This window comes from Pseudorca crassidens, chromosome X (genome assembly GCF_039906515.1).
Source record: "Pseudorca crassidens isolate mPseCra1 chromosome X, mPseCra1.hap1, whole genome shotgun sequence".
Lineage (NCBI taxonomy): Eukaryota > Metazoa > Chordata > Mammalia > Artiodactyla > Delphinidae > Pseudorca > Pseudorca crassidens.
In genome coordinates, this window is record NC_090317.1 from 58,280,568 (window position 1) to 58,297,346 (window position 16,779).

Genomic DNA, 16,779 nt, shown 5'->3' on the forward strand with positions numbered 1-16,779 from the left:
CTGATAGTAGCAATTCTAACAGGTGTGAGGTAATATTTCATGGTTTTGTTTTGCATTTCCATAATGATTACTGAAGTAGAGCATAATTTTAAATACCTGTTGGTCATTTGTATTTCTTTATTAGAGAAGTGCTTATTCACATCCATTGCCCATTATGGGGGAGGGGTGTTATGGCTATTGAATTGTTTGAGGTCCTTATATATTTTGGATTTCAGCCCCCTCATCTGATATATAGTTTGAAAATATTTTCTCCCACTTCATAGACTGGCTTTTCACTCTGTTGACTGCTTCTTTTGCTGTGCAGAAGCTTTTTAGGTTTATGAAATCCCATTTGTCTATTTTTGCTTTTGTTGCTTTTGTTCTTGGTGTCATACTCAAAAAATCATCTCCCAAATCAGCATCACGAAGCACTTTTTCCTATGTTTTCTTCTAGTAGTTTTACTTTTAAAGGTCTTACATTTCAGAGTTTATCCATCTGAAGTTAATTTTTGTATATGGTGCAAGATAAGGATTCAATTTTATTAATTTCATATGGATAACTTCTCCCAACACCAACTATTAAAGACACTATTCATTCCCCATTTGTGTGTTCTTGGCATCTGTGTCACAGATCAGTTGACTATAAATGCATAGATTTATTTCTGGTCTTTCCATTCTTTTCCTTGGTATATGTGTGTGTTTTATGCCATTACTGTGCTGTTTTGATAATTATAGCTTGGCAGTATATTCTGAAATCAGGCAGTGTGGTGTCTCCAGATTTCTTCTTCTTTCCCAAGACCACTTTGGCTATTCAGGGTATTTTGTGGTCCCATAAAAATTTTAGGATTGTTTGTTCTATGTCCATGAAAAATGACATTGGAATTTTCATAAGGATTGCAATTGAATTTGCTGATCACACTGGTTAGTATGAACATTTAAACAATACTAATTCTTCTAATCCATGAACATGGGGTATTTTCCCACTTATCTGTGTCTTTAATTTCTTTCACTGTATTGTAATTTTAAGTGTACAAGTCTTTTACCCTAATCAATAAGTTTATTCCTAAGTATTTAATTTTTTTTTTGGCTGCACCGCATGGCATGAGGGATCTTAGTTCCCTGACCAGGGATTGAACCTGTGCCCCCTGCAGTGGAAGCTCAGAGTCTTAACCACTTGACCGCCAGGGAAGTCCTTATTCTTTTTTTTGCTATTGTAAATGATTGTTTCTTTAATTTATTTTTGGATACTTTATTGTGTGTGTATAGAAACACAGCTAATTTTTGTATATCAATTTTTTTCCTTTTTATACTGAATTATAGTTGATTTACAATATTATATTGGTTTCAGACATACAGCTTAGTGATTCAATATTTTCATAGATTATACTTCATTTAAAGTAATTATAAAATACTGACTATATTCCATGCTGTACATTACACACATTGTATCTTATCTATTTTATACATAGTAATTTGTATCTCTTAATCCTATAACCCTATCTCGCCCCTCTCCTTTTCCCATTCCCCACTGGTAACCACTAGCTTGTTCTCTATATCTGTGAGTCTCTTTCTTTTTTGTTGTATTCACTAGTTTTCTGTATTTTTTAGATTCCACATGTAAGTGATATCATATAGTATTTGTCTTTCTCTGTCTGACTTATTTCACTAAGCATAATATTTTCTAGGCCCAAGCATGTTGTTGCATATGACAGAATTTCATTTTTTTTAAAAAAGTCTGAATAATATTCCTTGTATATGTATCCCACATCTTCTTTATCCATTTATCTGTTGATGGACACCTGGGTTGCTTCCATATACTGGTTATTGTAAATGATGCTACTATGAACATTAGGGTGCACGTATCTTTTTGAATGAGTGTTTTTGTTATCTTCAGATATATACCCAGGAGTGGAATTGCTGGATCATATGGTAGATTTATTTTTAGTTTACTCACAATTTACATTCCCACCAACAGTGTTCAAGGGTTCCATTTTCTCTGCATCCCCACCAATATTTGTTACTTGTGTTCTTTTTCATGATAGCCATTCTAACAGATGTGAGGTAATATCTCACTGTAGGTTTTTTTTTTTTTTTCGGTACGCAGGCCTCTCACTGTTGTGGCCTCTCCCATTGTGGAGCACAGGCTCCGGACGTGCAGTCTCAGTGGCCATGGCTCACGGGCCTAGCCACTCTGCAGCATGTGGGATGTTCCCGGACCGGGGCACGAACCCATGTCCCCTGCATCGGCAGGCGAACTCTCAACCACTGCGCCACCAGGGAAGCCCTCACTGTAGTTTTGATTTGCATTTCTCTGACAATTAGTGATGTTGAGCATCTTTTAATGTGCCTGATGGCCATCTGCATGTCTTCTTTGGAAAAATATCTATTCAGGTCTTCTGCTCATTTTTTGATTGGGTTGGATTCTGTTGTTGTTGTTGTTGTTATTGACTTATATGAGCTGTTTATATATATTGGATATTAACCCCATATTAATCATAACATTTGCAGATATTTTCACCCATTCAGTAGGTCGTCTTTTCATTTTGTCAGTTGTTTCCTTTTCAGTGCAGAGGTTTTTAAGTTTAAGTCACATTTGTTTATTTTTGCTTTCATTTCTTTTGCCTTAGGAAACAGATTCAAAATAATATTCCTATAATTTATTTCAAAGTGTGTTTTGACTATATTATTTTCTAGTTTTATGGTTTCAGGTCTTACATTTTGATCTTTAATAAATTGTTTTTTTTTATATAGTGTGAGGAAATGTTCTAATCTCATACCTTTACAAGTAGCTCTCCAGTTTTCTCAGCACCATTTACTGAAGAGATATTCCTTTCTCCATTGTACATTTTTGCCTCCTCTGTCATAGATTAATTGACTATAGGTGTGTGGATTTATTTCTGAGCTCTCTATTCTATCCCATTGATCTATGTGTCTGTTTTTGGTGCCAGAACCATGCTGTTTGTATTACTGTAGCTGTGTAGTATTGTCTGAAGTCAGAGAATGTGATATCTCCAGCTTTGTTATTTTTCTCAAGATTGCTTTGGCAATTAGGAGTCTTTTGTTGTTCCATATAAATTTTAAGATTAGTTGTTCTAGTTCTGTGAAAAATGTCATGGGTATTTTGATAGGGGTTGCATCAAATCTGTAGATTGCTTTGGGTAGTATGAGCATTTTAACAATATTCATTCTTCTAATACAAGAGAATAAGCTATCCTTCTATTTCTTTGTAGCATTTTCAAATTTCTTCATCAATGTACTATAGTTTTCAGAGTATAGGTCTTTCACCTCTTTGGTCAAGTTTATTCCTGGGTATTTTATTCATTTTGTTTTGTTTTGTTTTGTTTTGCAGTATGCGGGCCTCTCACTGTTGTGGCCTCTCCCGTTGTGGAGCACAGGCTCTGGACATGCAGGCTCCAGACACGCAGGCTCAGCGGCCATGGCTCACGGGCCCAGCCACTCCGCGGCATGTGGGATCTTCCTGGACCGGGTCACGAACCCATGTTCCCTGAATCGGCAGGCGGACTCTCAACCACTGTGCCACCAGGGAAGCCCTATTCGTTTTTGATGCAATTTTAAACTGGATTGTTTTCTTGCTTTCTCTTTCTGATAGTTCATTATTAGTGCATAGAAAAGTAACAATTTTCTGTATATTATGTATCCTGCAACTAAAATGAATTCAATTATTAGTTCTACTAGCTTTTTGGTATAGGCTTTAGGGTATTCTGTGTAAAGTATCATGTCATCTGTAAATAGTGACAGTTTTACTTCCATCCTTCTAATTTGGATGAATTTTATTTCTCTTTTTTTTGCCTGATTGCTGTGGCTAGGACTTATACTACTATGTTAAATAGAAGTGGTGATAGTGGTCATCCTCCTATTTTTCCTGATTTTAGATGAAAAGCTTTCAGCTTTTCACAATTAAATATGATGTTAGCTATGAGTTTTTCATTAATGGCCTTTAATATGTTGAGATATGTCCCCTCTATACCAACTTTATTGAGAGTTTTAATCATGAATGGATGTTGAATATTGCCAAATGCTTTTCTGCATCTGGTGAGATGATCATATGACTTTTAGCCTTCGTTTTGTTAATGTGGTGTATCACATTGATTGATCTGTGGATATTGTACCATGCTTGCATCTCTGGAATAAATTCCATTTTATCACAGTGTATGATGCTTTTAATATATGGTGGAATTCAGTTTTCTAGTACATTGTTAAGAGTTTTTGCATCTACAGTAGTCTGAAATATTGGTCTGTAATTCTTTCTCTCTTTTTTTTAATAGTGTCTATTTCTGATTTGGTATCAGGGTAATGGTGGTCTCATAGAATGAATTTAGGAGTGTTCCCTTCTCTTCATTTTTTGGAATAGTTTGAGGATAGGTATTAACCCTTCTTTATATGATCTGTAGAATTCCCCTGTGAATCTGTCCAGTCTTGGACTTTTGTACGCTAGCAGTTTTTAAATTATGGATTCAATTTCAGTACTAGTAATTGTTTAGATTTTCAATTTCTTCCTCATTCAAGCTTAGAAGTTTGTATGTTTCTAGGAATTTATTGTTTCTTCTAAATTGTCCAGTTTGTTGGCATGTAATTTCTCATAGTATCATCTTCTGATTGTCTGTATCTCTGTGCTATTTCTCCTCCTTCATGTCCTATTTTGTTTATTAGTGTTCTCTCAATTTTTTTTCTTAATGAGTCTAAACACTTACCAATTTTATCATTTCAAAAAGCTTCCCCTTTTCTGTTGTTTTCTTGGACTCTATTTTATTTATTTCCTCTGTGATCTTTATTATTTCCTTTCTTCTGTTGAATTTGGGCTTTGTTTTTCTTTTTCTAATGCCTTTAGGTGGTAGGTTAGCTTGTTTTTTTTTTTTTTTGAGCTTTTTGTTTCCTTAAGTAAGCCTATATTGCTATAAGCTTCCCTCTTACAACTGCTTTTGTACACCGCATAGATTTCAAAAAGTTATGCTTTCATTTTCATTTGTCTCAAGGTATATTCTGATTTCCTCTTTGATTTCTTCATTGGCACATTGTTTTTTTTAGTAGCATATTGTTTAGACTCCACTTGTTTGTGTTTTTCCCATTTTTCTCCCTCTAATTGATTTATATTTCATACTGTTGTTGTCAGAAAAGATGCTTGATATAATTTCTATGCTCTTATATTTGTTGAGACTTGTTTTGTGACCTATCATGTGATCTATTCTGGAGAATGTTTAATGTGCTCTTTAAAATAATATGTATATTGCTGGTTTTGGATGGAATGTCCCAAAGAAATCTATTAAGTCCAACTGATCAAATGTTTCATTTAAGGTCACTGTTGACTTACTGATTTTCTGTCAGGATGATTTGTCCACTGATACCAGTGGGGTGTTAAAGTCCCTGACTATTATTGTGTTATTGTCAATTTCTCCCTTTATTTCTGTTAATATTTCCTTTGTATATTTAGGTGCTCCTATATTAGGTACATATATGTTTATGAATGTTATATCCTCTTCTTGTATTGATATATGTATCATTACTAATGCAATTCTTTGTCTTTTGCTATAGACTACGTTTTAAAGTCTACTTTGTCTGATATGCATATTGCTACCCCAGCTTTCTTTTCATTTCCATTGGCATGGAATATCTTTTTCCACCCCCTCACTTTCAGTTTGTGCATGTCTTTACCTCTGAAACGAGTCTGTTTTAGGCAGCATATAGATGGATCTTGTTTTGTTTATCCAATCAGCCACCCTGTGTCTTTTGATTGGAGCAATTAGTCCATTGACATATAAAGTGACTACTGATAGGCATGTAGTTATTGGCATTTTTTTAACTTGTTTTCTGGTCATTTTTGTAGTTCTTCTCTGTTCTTTTCTTCTTCTTTTAGTCTCTTCCTTTGTAGTTTGATGATTTCCTTTAGTGTGATGCTTGTGTTCCTTTCTCTGTAGTTTTTGTGTATCTATTGTAGGCTTTTGATTTGTGGTTACCATGGAGGTCATATACATTGACCTCTAACTATATTTACTTGTTTAATCTGATATTTCTGTTCAAACACATTCTAGAAGAGCTATATTTTTTGCTCCCCCATCCACTTTTGTGTTTTTGATGTCATATTTTACATATTCATGCCTATCCCTTAACTGTTAATCAATTTTACAATTTTTGTCTTTTAACCTTTGCACTAGCTTATTTAAGTTGTTGATTCACAGCCTTCACTATATATTTGCCTTAACCTGTGGGATTTTTCCTTTCCTATAATTTCTTGTTTCATACTGTAGCCCTTATGTTTTCTCCTAAAGAAGACCCTTTAATACTTCTTATAAGGTTGGTTTAGTATTGATTAGCTCTTTTAGTTTTTGGTTGTTGGAGAAGTTCTTTAGGTTTCCTTCAATTCTGAATGATAACTTTCCTGGATAGAGTGTCCTAGGTTGAATTTTTTTCCTTTTCAGCACTTTAACTATATCATGTCACTCCCTTTTGGCCTGCAAAGTTTCTGCTGAAAAATCAGTTGATAGACTTATAGGAGTTCCCTTGTATGTGACTCTGTTTTTCTCTTGCTGCCTTTACTATTCTCTCTTTATCTAACTTCTGCCATTTTAATTATGATATGTCTTGCTGTGGGTCTCTTTGGGGTCATCTTGTTTGAGAACTCTGAGGTTCCCGTACCTGAATATCTGTTTCCTTCTTCAGATGTGGGAAATTTTCAGCCATAATTTAATGAAATATATTTCCAACTCCTTTCACTCTCTCTTTTCCTTCTGGAACCCCTATCATGTGAATATTAGTACTCTTGATGTTGCCCCAAAGGTCCCTTAAACAATCCTTATACTTTAAAATTTGTTTTTCTTTTTGCCCTTCTGATTGGGTGATTTCTGTTATTCTATCTTCCAGATCACTTATGTCTTCTTCTGTATCACCTAATCTGTTATTATTTCCTTCTAGTGTATTTTTTATTTCAGTTATTGTATTCTTCAGCTCTGACTGGTTATTTTTTAATATTTTCTAGTTCTTTGTTAAAATTCTCACTGTGTTCATCTATTCTTTTCTCAAGTTCAGTTAGTATTCTTATTACTGTTGCTTTGAACTATTTATCAGGTAAATTATCTCTGTTTCATTAGAGTTTTTCAGGTTTTTTTTTCTTTTTCTTTCATTTGAAACATATTCCTATGTCTTATTTTGTTTAACTTTCTGTGTCTCTATGAAATTATGTGAAACAGTACCTATCCTGATCTTGAAGGCATGTCCTTGTGTGGGAGCACCCCTATGCAGTCTGTGTGTGTCCTGTGGCTTTGGTCAGAGAGCTGGATCTGAAGTGAGCACAGGCTTTGTCTTCCCCTTGGATGTCCAGCCACCACCTTGGTTGGTAAGACTGGATTTGGAAAGGCTAGAGCCAGAGCCAGGTGTGAGCTAGGGCTTCTCCTAGGCTCAGTGGCCATTACCACTTTAAGGGCTGGGGCTGGGGCAGGGACCAAGGGGCCTGTAGCATGAGCCCTGAGGTAGAATTTTTTGTCTCCAGGTTTTGTTGTTAGTCTCTTTCTAGATTGGGGTGATGACTGGGTCCCGAAGGCTTGGTGCTGCACTTCTGTGCTGGCTTAACTTTTTCCTCACCATGTGCACCTTAGATAGAGACTGGGTTGGAATCAGAGGTTTTGGTGCCACACTACTGAGATGGTTTCAGTCCACTGGGAATGGTGGTCTCCACCCTGGAACCAATTTTGTTCCCCACAAAAGGGGCAAGAACACACTTGCTAGCAATGGCTGCTTCCACCCTTGTCAGAGACAGGGCCAGGGTCCAAGCCAGCGTCATTCCTTCCAAGTGTGCACTCTCTCATTAGCAATGGCAAGAGAGACTGGAGTAAGAGCCTGGTGCAGGCTCGGGCATACTGGGGTTGTCCTGGCAAGCCAGCCAGAGCCCCAGACACTTTTCAATCTGTTGCCATCACACTGTGACCAGGAGTAAGCAAGCTTGTGCATGGGCTCTTCAAGAGCAGTCTTGGTTTCTTATAGATCTCCAGTAAGCCTCACTGGTTTTCAAACAAGCTAAGGGAGCTCATCTTCCTTTGTCAGACTCCATGGCTGGGGTGCCTAATATGTGGCTCATACCCTTCACTCCCCAGAGAGGATCCCAGAGCCCATGATATCCTCCTCCTTTTCTGGGTCCCCAGCTAGGGATGTGGGACCCAACCAGATCACTTCTCCTCCCTTCCTGCCAGACTCTGCATGGATCTCTCTTTACAGCCCTGGTTGCAGAAAAGCCATTCTGCCAATCTCCATCTCATATTCAGAAAGAGCTGCTCCCCATGTAGTTGTATTTTTGATGTGCTCGTGAGGGCAAGTGAGCTCAGTGTCCTCCTACTCTGCCATCTTAACATATTGTATTGATTTTGTATACTGCATCTTTACTGAATTCATTTTTTAGTTCTAATTGTTTTATGGTCGTTGTTGAGTTTTCTACATATATGATCATGCCATCTGCAAATAGAAATAACTTTACTTCTTCCTTTCAGATTTGGGTGCTTTTTATTCTTTTTACTTACCTAATTTCTCTGGCTAGGATTTCCAGTAATATGTTGAGCAGGTGTTGAGAGTGGGCATCCTTGTTTTGTACCAGAAAGGTACAAAGGGAAAGCTTTATGTTTTTCTCCATTGATTATGATGTTAGCTGTGGGCTTTTCATATATGGTCTATAAGCTGTGAGTTAATTTTCTTTTACACCTTTTCGTTGAGTTTTAATCATAAATGTATGTTGAACTTTGTCAAGTGCTTTTTCTTTGCCCATTAAGATAATCGTGTGGTTTTATTCTTTCATTTAAATTTTTTGTATCACACTGATTATTTGCATATGTTAAACCAACATTGCATCCCAGGGATAAATCCCTCTTGGTCATGGTGTATGATCCTTTTAATGTGCTGTTAAAATTGGTTTGCTAGTATTTTATTGAGAATTTATGCCTCTATACTCATCAGTAATATTGACCTTTAATTTTTTTTCTTGTAGCGTCTTTATCTGGAATTATTATCAGTGTAATGTTGGGCTTGTAAAATGAGTTTGGGAGTACACCCTCCCATTCAATTTTTGGAAGAGTTTGAAAAAGATTGGAGTTAATTTTTTAGACATTGGTAAAATTCAACAGAGAAACCATCTGGAGCTGGGTTGTTGTTGGTGGTGGTGGTGGCTTTTTTGTTTCTTGTTTTTGTTTTTTTGGTTGGGAGGTTTTTGATTACTGATTCAACTTTGTTAATAGTAATTGATTTATCCATGTTTCTATTTCTTCTTGATTGAGTTTTGGTAGGTTGTATATTTCTAGGAATTTATCAGCTTCCTCTAGGTTATCCAGTCTGTTCATGTATAATTGTGCTTATTAGTCCTGTGTGATCCTTTATATTACTGAGGTACCATTTAAACGCCTGCTCTTTTATTCCTGATTTTATTTATCTAAGTCTTCTCTCTTTTATCTTTGTCTAATTAAGGTTTTGTTGATTTTATCTTTTCAAAAAAAACCAACCTTAGTTGTGTTGATTTTTTTTCTATTGCTTTCTTATCCTCCACTTGATTTATTATTTATTTATTTAAACTTATTTATTATTTCCTTCTGCTAACTTTTGACTTGGTTTGTTCTTTTTCTAGTTCCTTGAGGTGTAAAATTAGATTGTTTATTTGATACTTTGTATTTTTTAAATATAAACTTCCCTCTTAGTACTACTTTTGCTGCATTCCATAGTTTTGGTATATTTTATTTTCATTTTTATTTCTCTCCAGATACTTTTTAAATGTTCTTTTGATTTCCTCTCTTGATTTTCCTCAATGGTTGCTCAAGAGAGTATTGCTTATTTTCCACATATTTATAAATTTTCCCATTTTCTTGCTGTCATTGATTTCTAGTTTTATTTCACTGTGGTTGGAAAAGATACTTGGTATAATTTTAATCTTCATAAATTTGTCAAGACTTGGTTTGTGACCTAACATGGGATATATCCAGAAAAATGTTCTATGTGTGCTTGAAAAGAATGTGTATTCTTCTGCTGTTAGGTAGAAATTTCTGTAAGTTTCTGTTATGTCCATTTGGTTTATAGTGTTGTCCAAGTAAGATTTTTCTTTATTGCTTTTCTGTCTGGATGTTGTGTCCATTATTGTAAGTGGGATATTGAATCCCCCTACTATTATTGTATTGCTGTCAATTTCTGCCTTCAGATCTGTCAATGTTTTCTTTATACATTTAAGTGTTCTCCTACTGGGTACACATATATTTATAAATGTTATATCTTCCTATTGAATTGACCCTTTTATAATTATATAATGACCTTCATTTCTAAAAATAGTTTAAGACTTAAAGTCCATTTTTTCTGATATAACTATAGCCACTTTCACTTTATTTTGGTTACCATTTGCATGGTGTATCTTTTTCCATCACTTCACTTTCGACCAAATCATATTGCTGGATCTTATTTTTTTATCCATTCATCCATTCAGTACATTTTAATTGGTGAGTTTAATCCATTTACATTTAAAGTCAAGCACAGTGACTACTCTAATTCCATTTCTAAAACATCAAGTATAACATACATAGATCGAAACCTACTACTTTCTTTTTTCACAAAGATGGATACCTGGAGTTAAGTCAGCTTATAGTTAACCAGGAAAATTAACCATTTACTAAGTTAGAAATTAGGTAACCAGTATAGCTCTCAAAATATTTTTTGTTGTCTTGTTATAAAGGAACAACAGAAGTTTTATTGAAAGTCTTTTTCAGAAACTGGTATACCTGAGAAAAACATGACAGAAGTTATTCCTTGAGATCCTACTAATTTTTATTGGTACAAAAAATTCTTTTTATTTGCAAGTGGCTTCCTGTAAAATGTTGGTCACTTCCGAGACACCAAAAAATTTTAAAGCCAGTATCAGTTAAGAGAGGCGTTAAGACTAGGAAATTGATCATAAGTTTATTACTGTATCCTCATCGTAAAAACAACTTTATTCCAGAGGTTAAATAAAATAAAATTCCTGGGTTTCCCTGGTGGCCCAGTGGTTAAGAATCCTTATGCCAATGCAGGGGACATGGGTTCAAGCCCTGGTCCAGGAAGATCCCATCTGCTGTGGAGCAACTAAGGCCATGTGCCACAACTACTGAGTCTATGCTCTAGAGCCCATGAGCCACAACTACTGAGCCAGTGTGCCACAAATACTGAAGCCCACGTGCCTAGAGCCGGTGCTACACAACAAGAGAAGACACCGCAATGAGAAACCTGCACACCACACTGAAGAGTAGCCCCCGCTCACCACAACTAGAGAAAGCCCATGCATAGCAATGAAGACACAACACAGCCAAAAATGAACATAAATTAAAAAAAATTCCTGTTGCAAAACAACATTGAAGTGGAGGAAGAATGTGAAAAGGTTAAACATTTTGGACTTAACCATATATGGGATTGAAACTTAGCTCTGCCACTTACTAGCTTTGCGATTATGGGCAAAGCCAAAACACTCTGTTCCTCTGTTTCCCAATCTGCAAAAATTGGAATATTAAAATTTCCCTTTTTTCCAAAAATTTGGTAAGAAATAAATGAGTTAACATGAGAGATAGAAGATGAATAAATTTGGGGGATGTAATGTACAACATTGTTATTAGCGTTAATGATACTCCATTAAATACTTGACAGTTGTTAAGAGATACAATCTTAAAATTTCTCACTACACAAAAGAAATGATAATTATGACATGATAGAGGTGTTAGTTAACATGGTTGTGATAATCATATTGTAATGTATAAGTGTATCAAATCAACACTTTGTACACCTCAAACTTATACAATGTAAAACTGAGCATGTTTCCATTTATTCCCCATTGTGAGCACTGGTTGAAGACCATTCTCACTCTATAATTCACCATGAAAACTTCAGCTTTAAATGAGTCTATCATACTGATTTAACTCAATAATGTCCCTTTTTAATTCCTCTCTCCTTTTCCCTCCAAAATAAAGACTTACCATGCTTGAAATTCTAGAAGCTGAAAAGAAGAGAGAAAAGGCTGCTACTTATTTACCTATCACATTATATTGAATTTAACTGCAAACGCAGATTGGAAGCCTGTGGCTCCTAAGACCATCCTAGGTTGCCCCTTATTATTCCCCACTAAAATTATATTTTATTTATTTATTTATCCATTCATGTATGTTGATAGTTATAATCCCACCTACTTCCAAAAGAGATCTCAGGGGTGATCTTATGATCAAGTCAAGGTACAGTTATCACAGGGTCAAGGAAAAAAAAAACAGTTACTAAGAAAGGAGGGGACATTCTATTCCACAGGCATCTTTCTCTTTTCTCCCCTTTTTCCATCTCTTTTTCTTTTTTTCTTCTTGTTCTACATCTTTAGCCCCTGCCAATAATTCCTCAAGTCTCCCAGCACCCTCACTTATCTAAGGAGGTGGTACTCCAGCTTGAAGCAAAGGTGGATTCTCAGAACTGCATTTCAGTGGCAAATTATTTAGAGAAAAATTAAGAAGGCTGAGGTGAAATTGAAGGAGGCAGCTTTTAGCAATCAAAAGGTGCAATAGTTAGCACTATAAAAATTAGAATTTAACCCCACCACAACAAAATAATAGAGATAAATCAATGTTTCCTGAAATGGGATTCTGACCCATAATAGTTTTCTAATTTCAATGTACAAATTAGAGGTAGGGTTAAGCCTCCTTTTGTACTAACTGCTGATAATCAAAGTATACATATTATTCTCTCCTCTCCTCTCAGCCCTCCTCTCTCCCTTCCCAGAATAAAGCAATGAGAGTCACCTGCTTTGGATTCCTGAAGACACTCACCTGTATTAGAATTAAGATCATCAGGCTCTGATTCGGTCCCATTTTGGCTTCCATTTCCCTGAAGAGTGTTCATAGCCATAAGCTTCATCTTCTGCAGCTTCATCGCCTCAGCCATTGTTGCAGCTGTTATACCTAAAACCATAACCATTCTTTTAAAACAGGGGCCATTTCTTAATGTAATTGAAGACTGTATACATTTCTTTAACAGGCCTATGCTGCACAGCACAAGCCAAAAGTAAGCCCAAGTCTAATTTATGAATAATATTCTTTAACAAAGTAATTTTCAACTCCTCTAATAACTTCTTACAATGGACAGTTTGAACATCTGAAAAAGCATTAAATATGGGTCTGATTCCCAATTGAAAACAGCACAGAGAAAACAAACAGCATAATGTGAAAATTGTCTGAGAAATTTCAAAACTCTTGCTAATGTGTTCTGGTGTCTATTAAGAGCTCTGGACAGTTGTTTTAGACAGAGCTCACCATGCACTAAAATCCATCTAAAACAACATTGTCAGAGGAAGCACTCTGAAATGTTAGAAGGAACAACTTTCTAGTGAATATCCTTGCTAGCACTTCTACTAAAGAATGGGCTACCTTCCTTATGAGAGTTACCTTAGAAAGAAGAATTAAGGGGAGGAAACACAAAGTTGTCTTTATACCTTTTTACTGACCTCCTTCTTATATACTGAGGGACCAAATAAATGAAAACATGGCAGGCCACCTCTGAAAGTGTGCCAGCCCTTGTAGTATAATTACATTCTTTTGTATTAATATAAGGCAATTTTTAAAACTCTATATAATGGTACAAAGAGGTAGGAATAAAAAACCCAAAGATAAAATGTGAGTGCATAAGTTTGAAATTCTTCCTCCTAGGAAGTCTATATCCAGCAAAACCATAGAAATATAACCGGAAATTGGTACTAAAAATAGATCAATCTGTACTCCACCAATGCCCTTCAAAATGTATAGTGAATTCAACTAAATTATTTTTAAATAGTATCGAAATCCCTAACCATCTACTGGTGCACTGGTACCACGGGCCAAAAAGAAAAAGAAAAAAAACTCTGGCAGATTTAAAACAGTATTTTAGAATTCAGTGAAATCATTCTCCCCTGCAAATGCAAATCAAAGAAAAGAAGGCATGTATTGGTTGCTGCAAAAGAGTGGAGGTTCCTTAAAAAAGTAAAAATAGAACTACCATATGACCCAGCAATCCCATTACTGGGATATACCCTGAGAAAACCATAATTCAAAAAGACACACACACCCCAATGTTCACTGCAGCACTATTTACAATACCCAGAACATGGAAGCAACCTAAATGTCCACCAACAGATGAATGGATAAAGAAGATGTGGTACATATATACAATGGAATATTACTCAGACTTAGAGTGGTGAAAATAGTTCTTAAGAGTCACAAGAACTTTAATGAATATCTAAACCAACTCTTCCATTTTACAAATGAAAAACTGAATCCTAGAGAGGAAAAGTGAGGGACTTAATACAACACAGACAGTAGAGCTAGGATGAGAACTCGTGTCTCCTGACATGTACCCTTAGTGCTTTGTCCACTAAATCCCACCTTCTTAATCTTGATTTTAATTTCTTTAAAACTCTCTAAATGGGTTTGAAGAGAGGCATTATAAGTCACTGACCAGAACAAGGGAAAAATCATGTCATATAACTTCTCAAGGATTCAGATTACTCAATATGAAAAATGAAAGTGTTGGACTAAGTGGTCTTTACAGTCCTTTATGAAGCAATAATTCTGACTAGATTTACTTTGTACTGTATAGTTTTGTCATACTTCTGGTTTTGTATAGATGTTATCCATGCATGCTCTAAAGCAAAATTTTTCTTGGACTCCTTTCTCACTAGTAAACAAGCATTAGACTTATAAATTTATGTGATCTATAGTCCTTAACCTAGAAGTGCAGTGGGGAAAAAAATCCATGCTGCGTAGAAAAATTTACAAGGGGAAAAATGTGAATTTGGATTTGCAGCAGTGATTGAACAAAAATTAAGGCAATTTTATAGTTTCCTAATTGGTTATACTGTGCCTATCTCTTCATATTAGTTTGAAAGCTTTTCTGTCAAAACTGTGAATAAGTAAATTAACTAAAGGAGAACTATGAGTAATCAAATCTTGAGGTTTACAATTAAATGAAATGGTGGGTCAGTTCACTGCAACATGGTTTTATATTTTAAAAATAGCATTTAATTAAATTAACGAAGTGTTGCATTAATAATATCCCTCCAAAAAAGAAAAGCAGTTTACAACAAAATTCCAGGTTGCCAAGCAACTGTTTATTTTCCTGTAGACGCTTCTGAAAATGCATAAAAGGCATTTTAAATGCCTTTGAAAGTCTAATAATCTCTTCAAATGTTCCAATTATATCTAATGTTAAAAGATTAAAAGCAAGAAAGAAACATCCTATTGAACCTATACCAACATCTTCCAAATTATTTTCCATTTGCCTGCTTGTTTCATAAAATGTTAAAAGAGAATTGTTTTTAAAAAAAGGGGAGGGGGGAAGACGGCAGAAGAGTAAGACACGGAGATCACCTTCCTCCCCAAAGATACATCAGAAATACATCTACACATGGAACAACTCCTACAGAACACCTACTAAAAGCTGGCAGAAGACCTCAGACCTCCCAAAAGGCAAGAAACTCCCCACGTACCTGGGTAGGGCAAAATAAACAGAGACAAAAGAATAGGGACAGGAACAGCACCAGTGGGAGAGAGCCGTGAAGGAGGAAAGGTTTCCACACACTAGAAGCCCCTTCATGGGCAGAGACTGTGGGTGGCGGAGGGGGGGACCTTTGGAGCTGCGGAAGAGAGCACAGCCACAGGTGCAGAGGGAAAAGTGGAGAGATTCCCGCACAGAGGATCGGTGCCAACCTGCACTCACCAGCCTGAAAGGCTTGTCTGCTCACCCGCCGGGACGGGGGGCGGGGGCTGGGAGCTGAGGCTCGGGCTTCAGTTGGAGTGCAGGGAGAGAACTGGCGGCCTGAACACAGCCTGAATGGGTTATTGCACCACGGCTAGCCGGGATGGAGTCCGGGAAAAAGTCTGGAACTGCCAAAGAGGCAAGAGACATTTTCTTCCCTCTTTGTTTCCTGGTGAGCGTGGAGAGAGGATTTAGAGCACAGCTTAAAGGAGCTCCAGAGACGGGCGCGAGCCGTGGCTAACAGTGAGGACAACAGAGATGGGTATGAGATGCTAAGGCTGCTGCTGCCACCAACAAGAAACCTGTGTGCGAGCAAAGGTCACCCTCCACACCTCCCTTCTGGGGAGACTGTGCAGCCCGCCACTGCCAGGGACCCGGGATCCAGGGACAACTTCCCTGGGAGAAGGCATGGTGCGCCTCAGGCGGGTGCAACGTCACGCCGGCCTCTGCTGCCACAGGCTCACCCCACACTCCGTACCCTTCCCTCCACCCAGCCTGAGTGAGCCAGAGACCACGAATCAGCGGCTCCTTTAACCCCGTCCTGTCTGAGCAAAGAATAGACGCCCTCCGGTGACCTACACGCAGAGGCGGGGCCAAATCCAAAGCTGAGCCCCTGGGACCTGTGAGAACTAAGAAGAGAAAGGGAAATCTCTCCCAGCAGCCTCAGGAGCAGCGGATTAAATCTCCACAATTAACTTGATGTACCCTGCATCTGTTGAATACCTAAATAGACAACGAATCATCCCAAATTGAGGAGGTGGACTTTGAGAGCACTGTTTATTATTTTTTCCTCTTTTCCTCTTTTTGTGAGTGTGCATGTGTAAGCTTCTGTGTGACATTTTCTCTGTATACCTTTGCTTTCAGCATTTGTCCTAGGATTCTATCCGTCCGTTTTTTGGTGTTGTTTTGTTTGTTTGTTAAGTTTTGTTAAAAAAAAATTCTTAAAAATTACTTTTTTCTTTTAATAACTTTATTTTATTTTACCTTATTTTATTTTATTTTATCCTTTTTCTTTCTTTCTCCTTTTTCTCCCATTTATTC

General features: G+C 36.7%; 1 protein-coding gene across 1 annotated transcript in view; it reads right to left on the reverse strand.

The window, feature by feature from the left end:
• The window catches only part of DACH2 (dachshund family transcription factor 2), a 617,297-nt gene that overhangs the window by 202,252 nt on the left and 398,266 nt on the right, over positions 1–16,779 (reverse strand). The window contains exon 4 of the mRNA XM_067722703.1: positions 12,780–12,911. Coding sequence (XP_067578804.1) covers positions 12,780–12,911 — 132 coding nt within the window. The remainder of the gene's footprint in view (positions 1–12,779; positions 12,912–16,779) is intronic.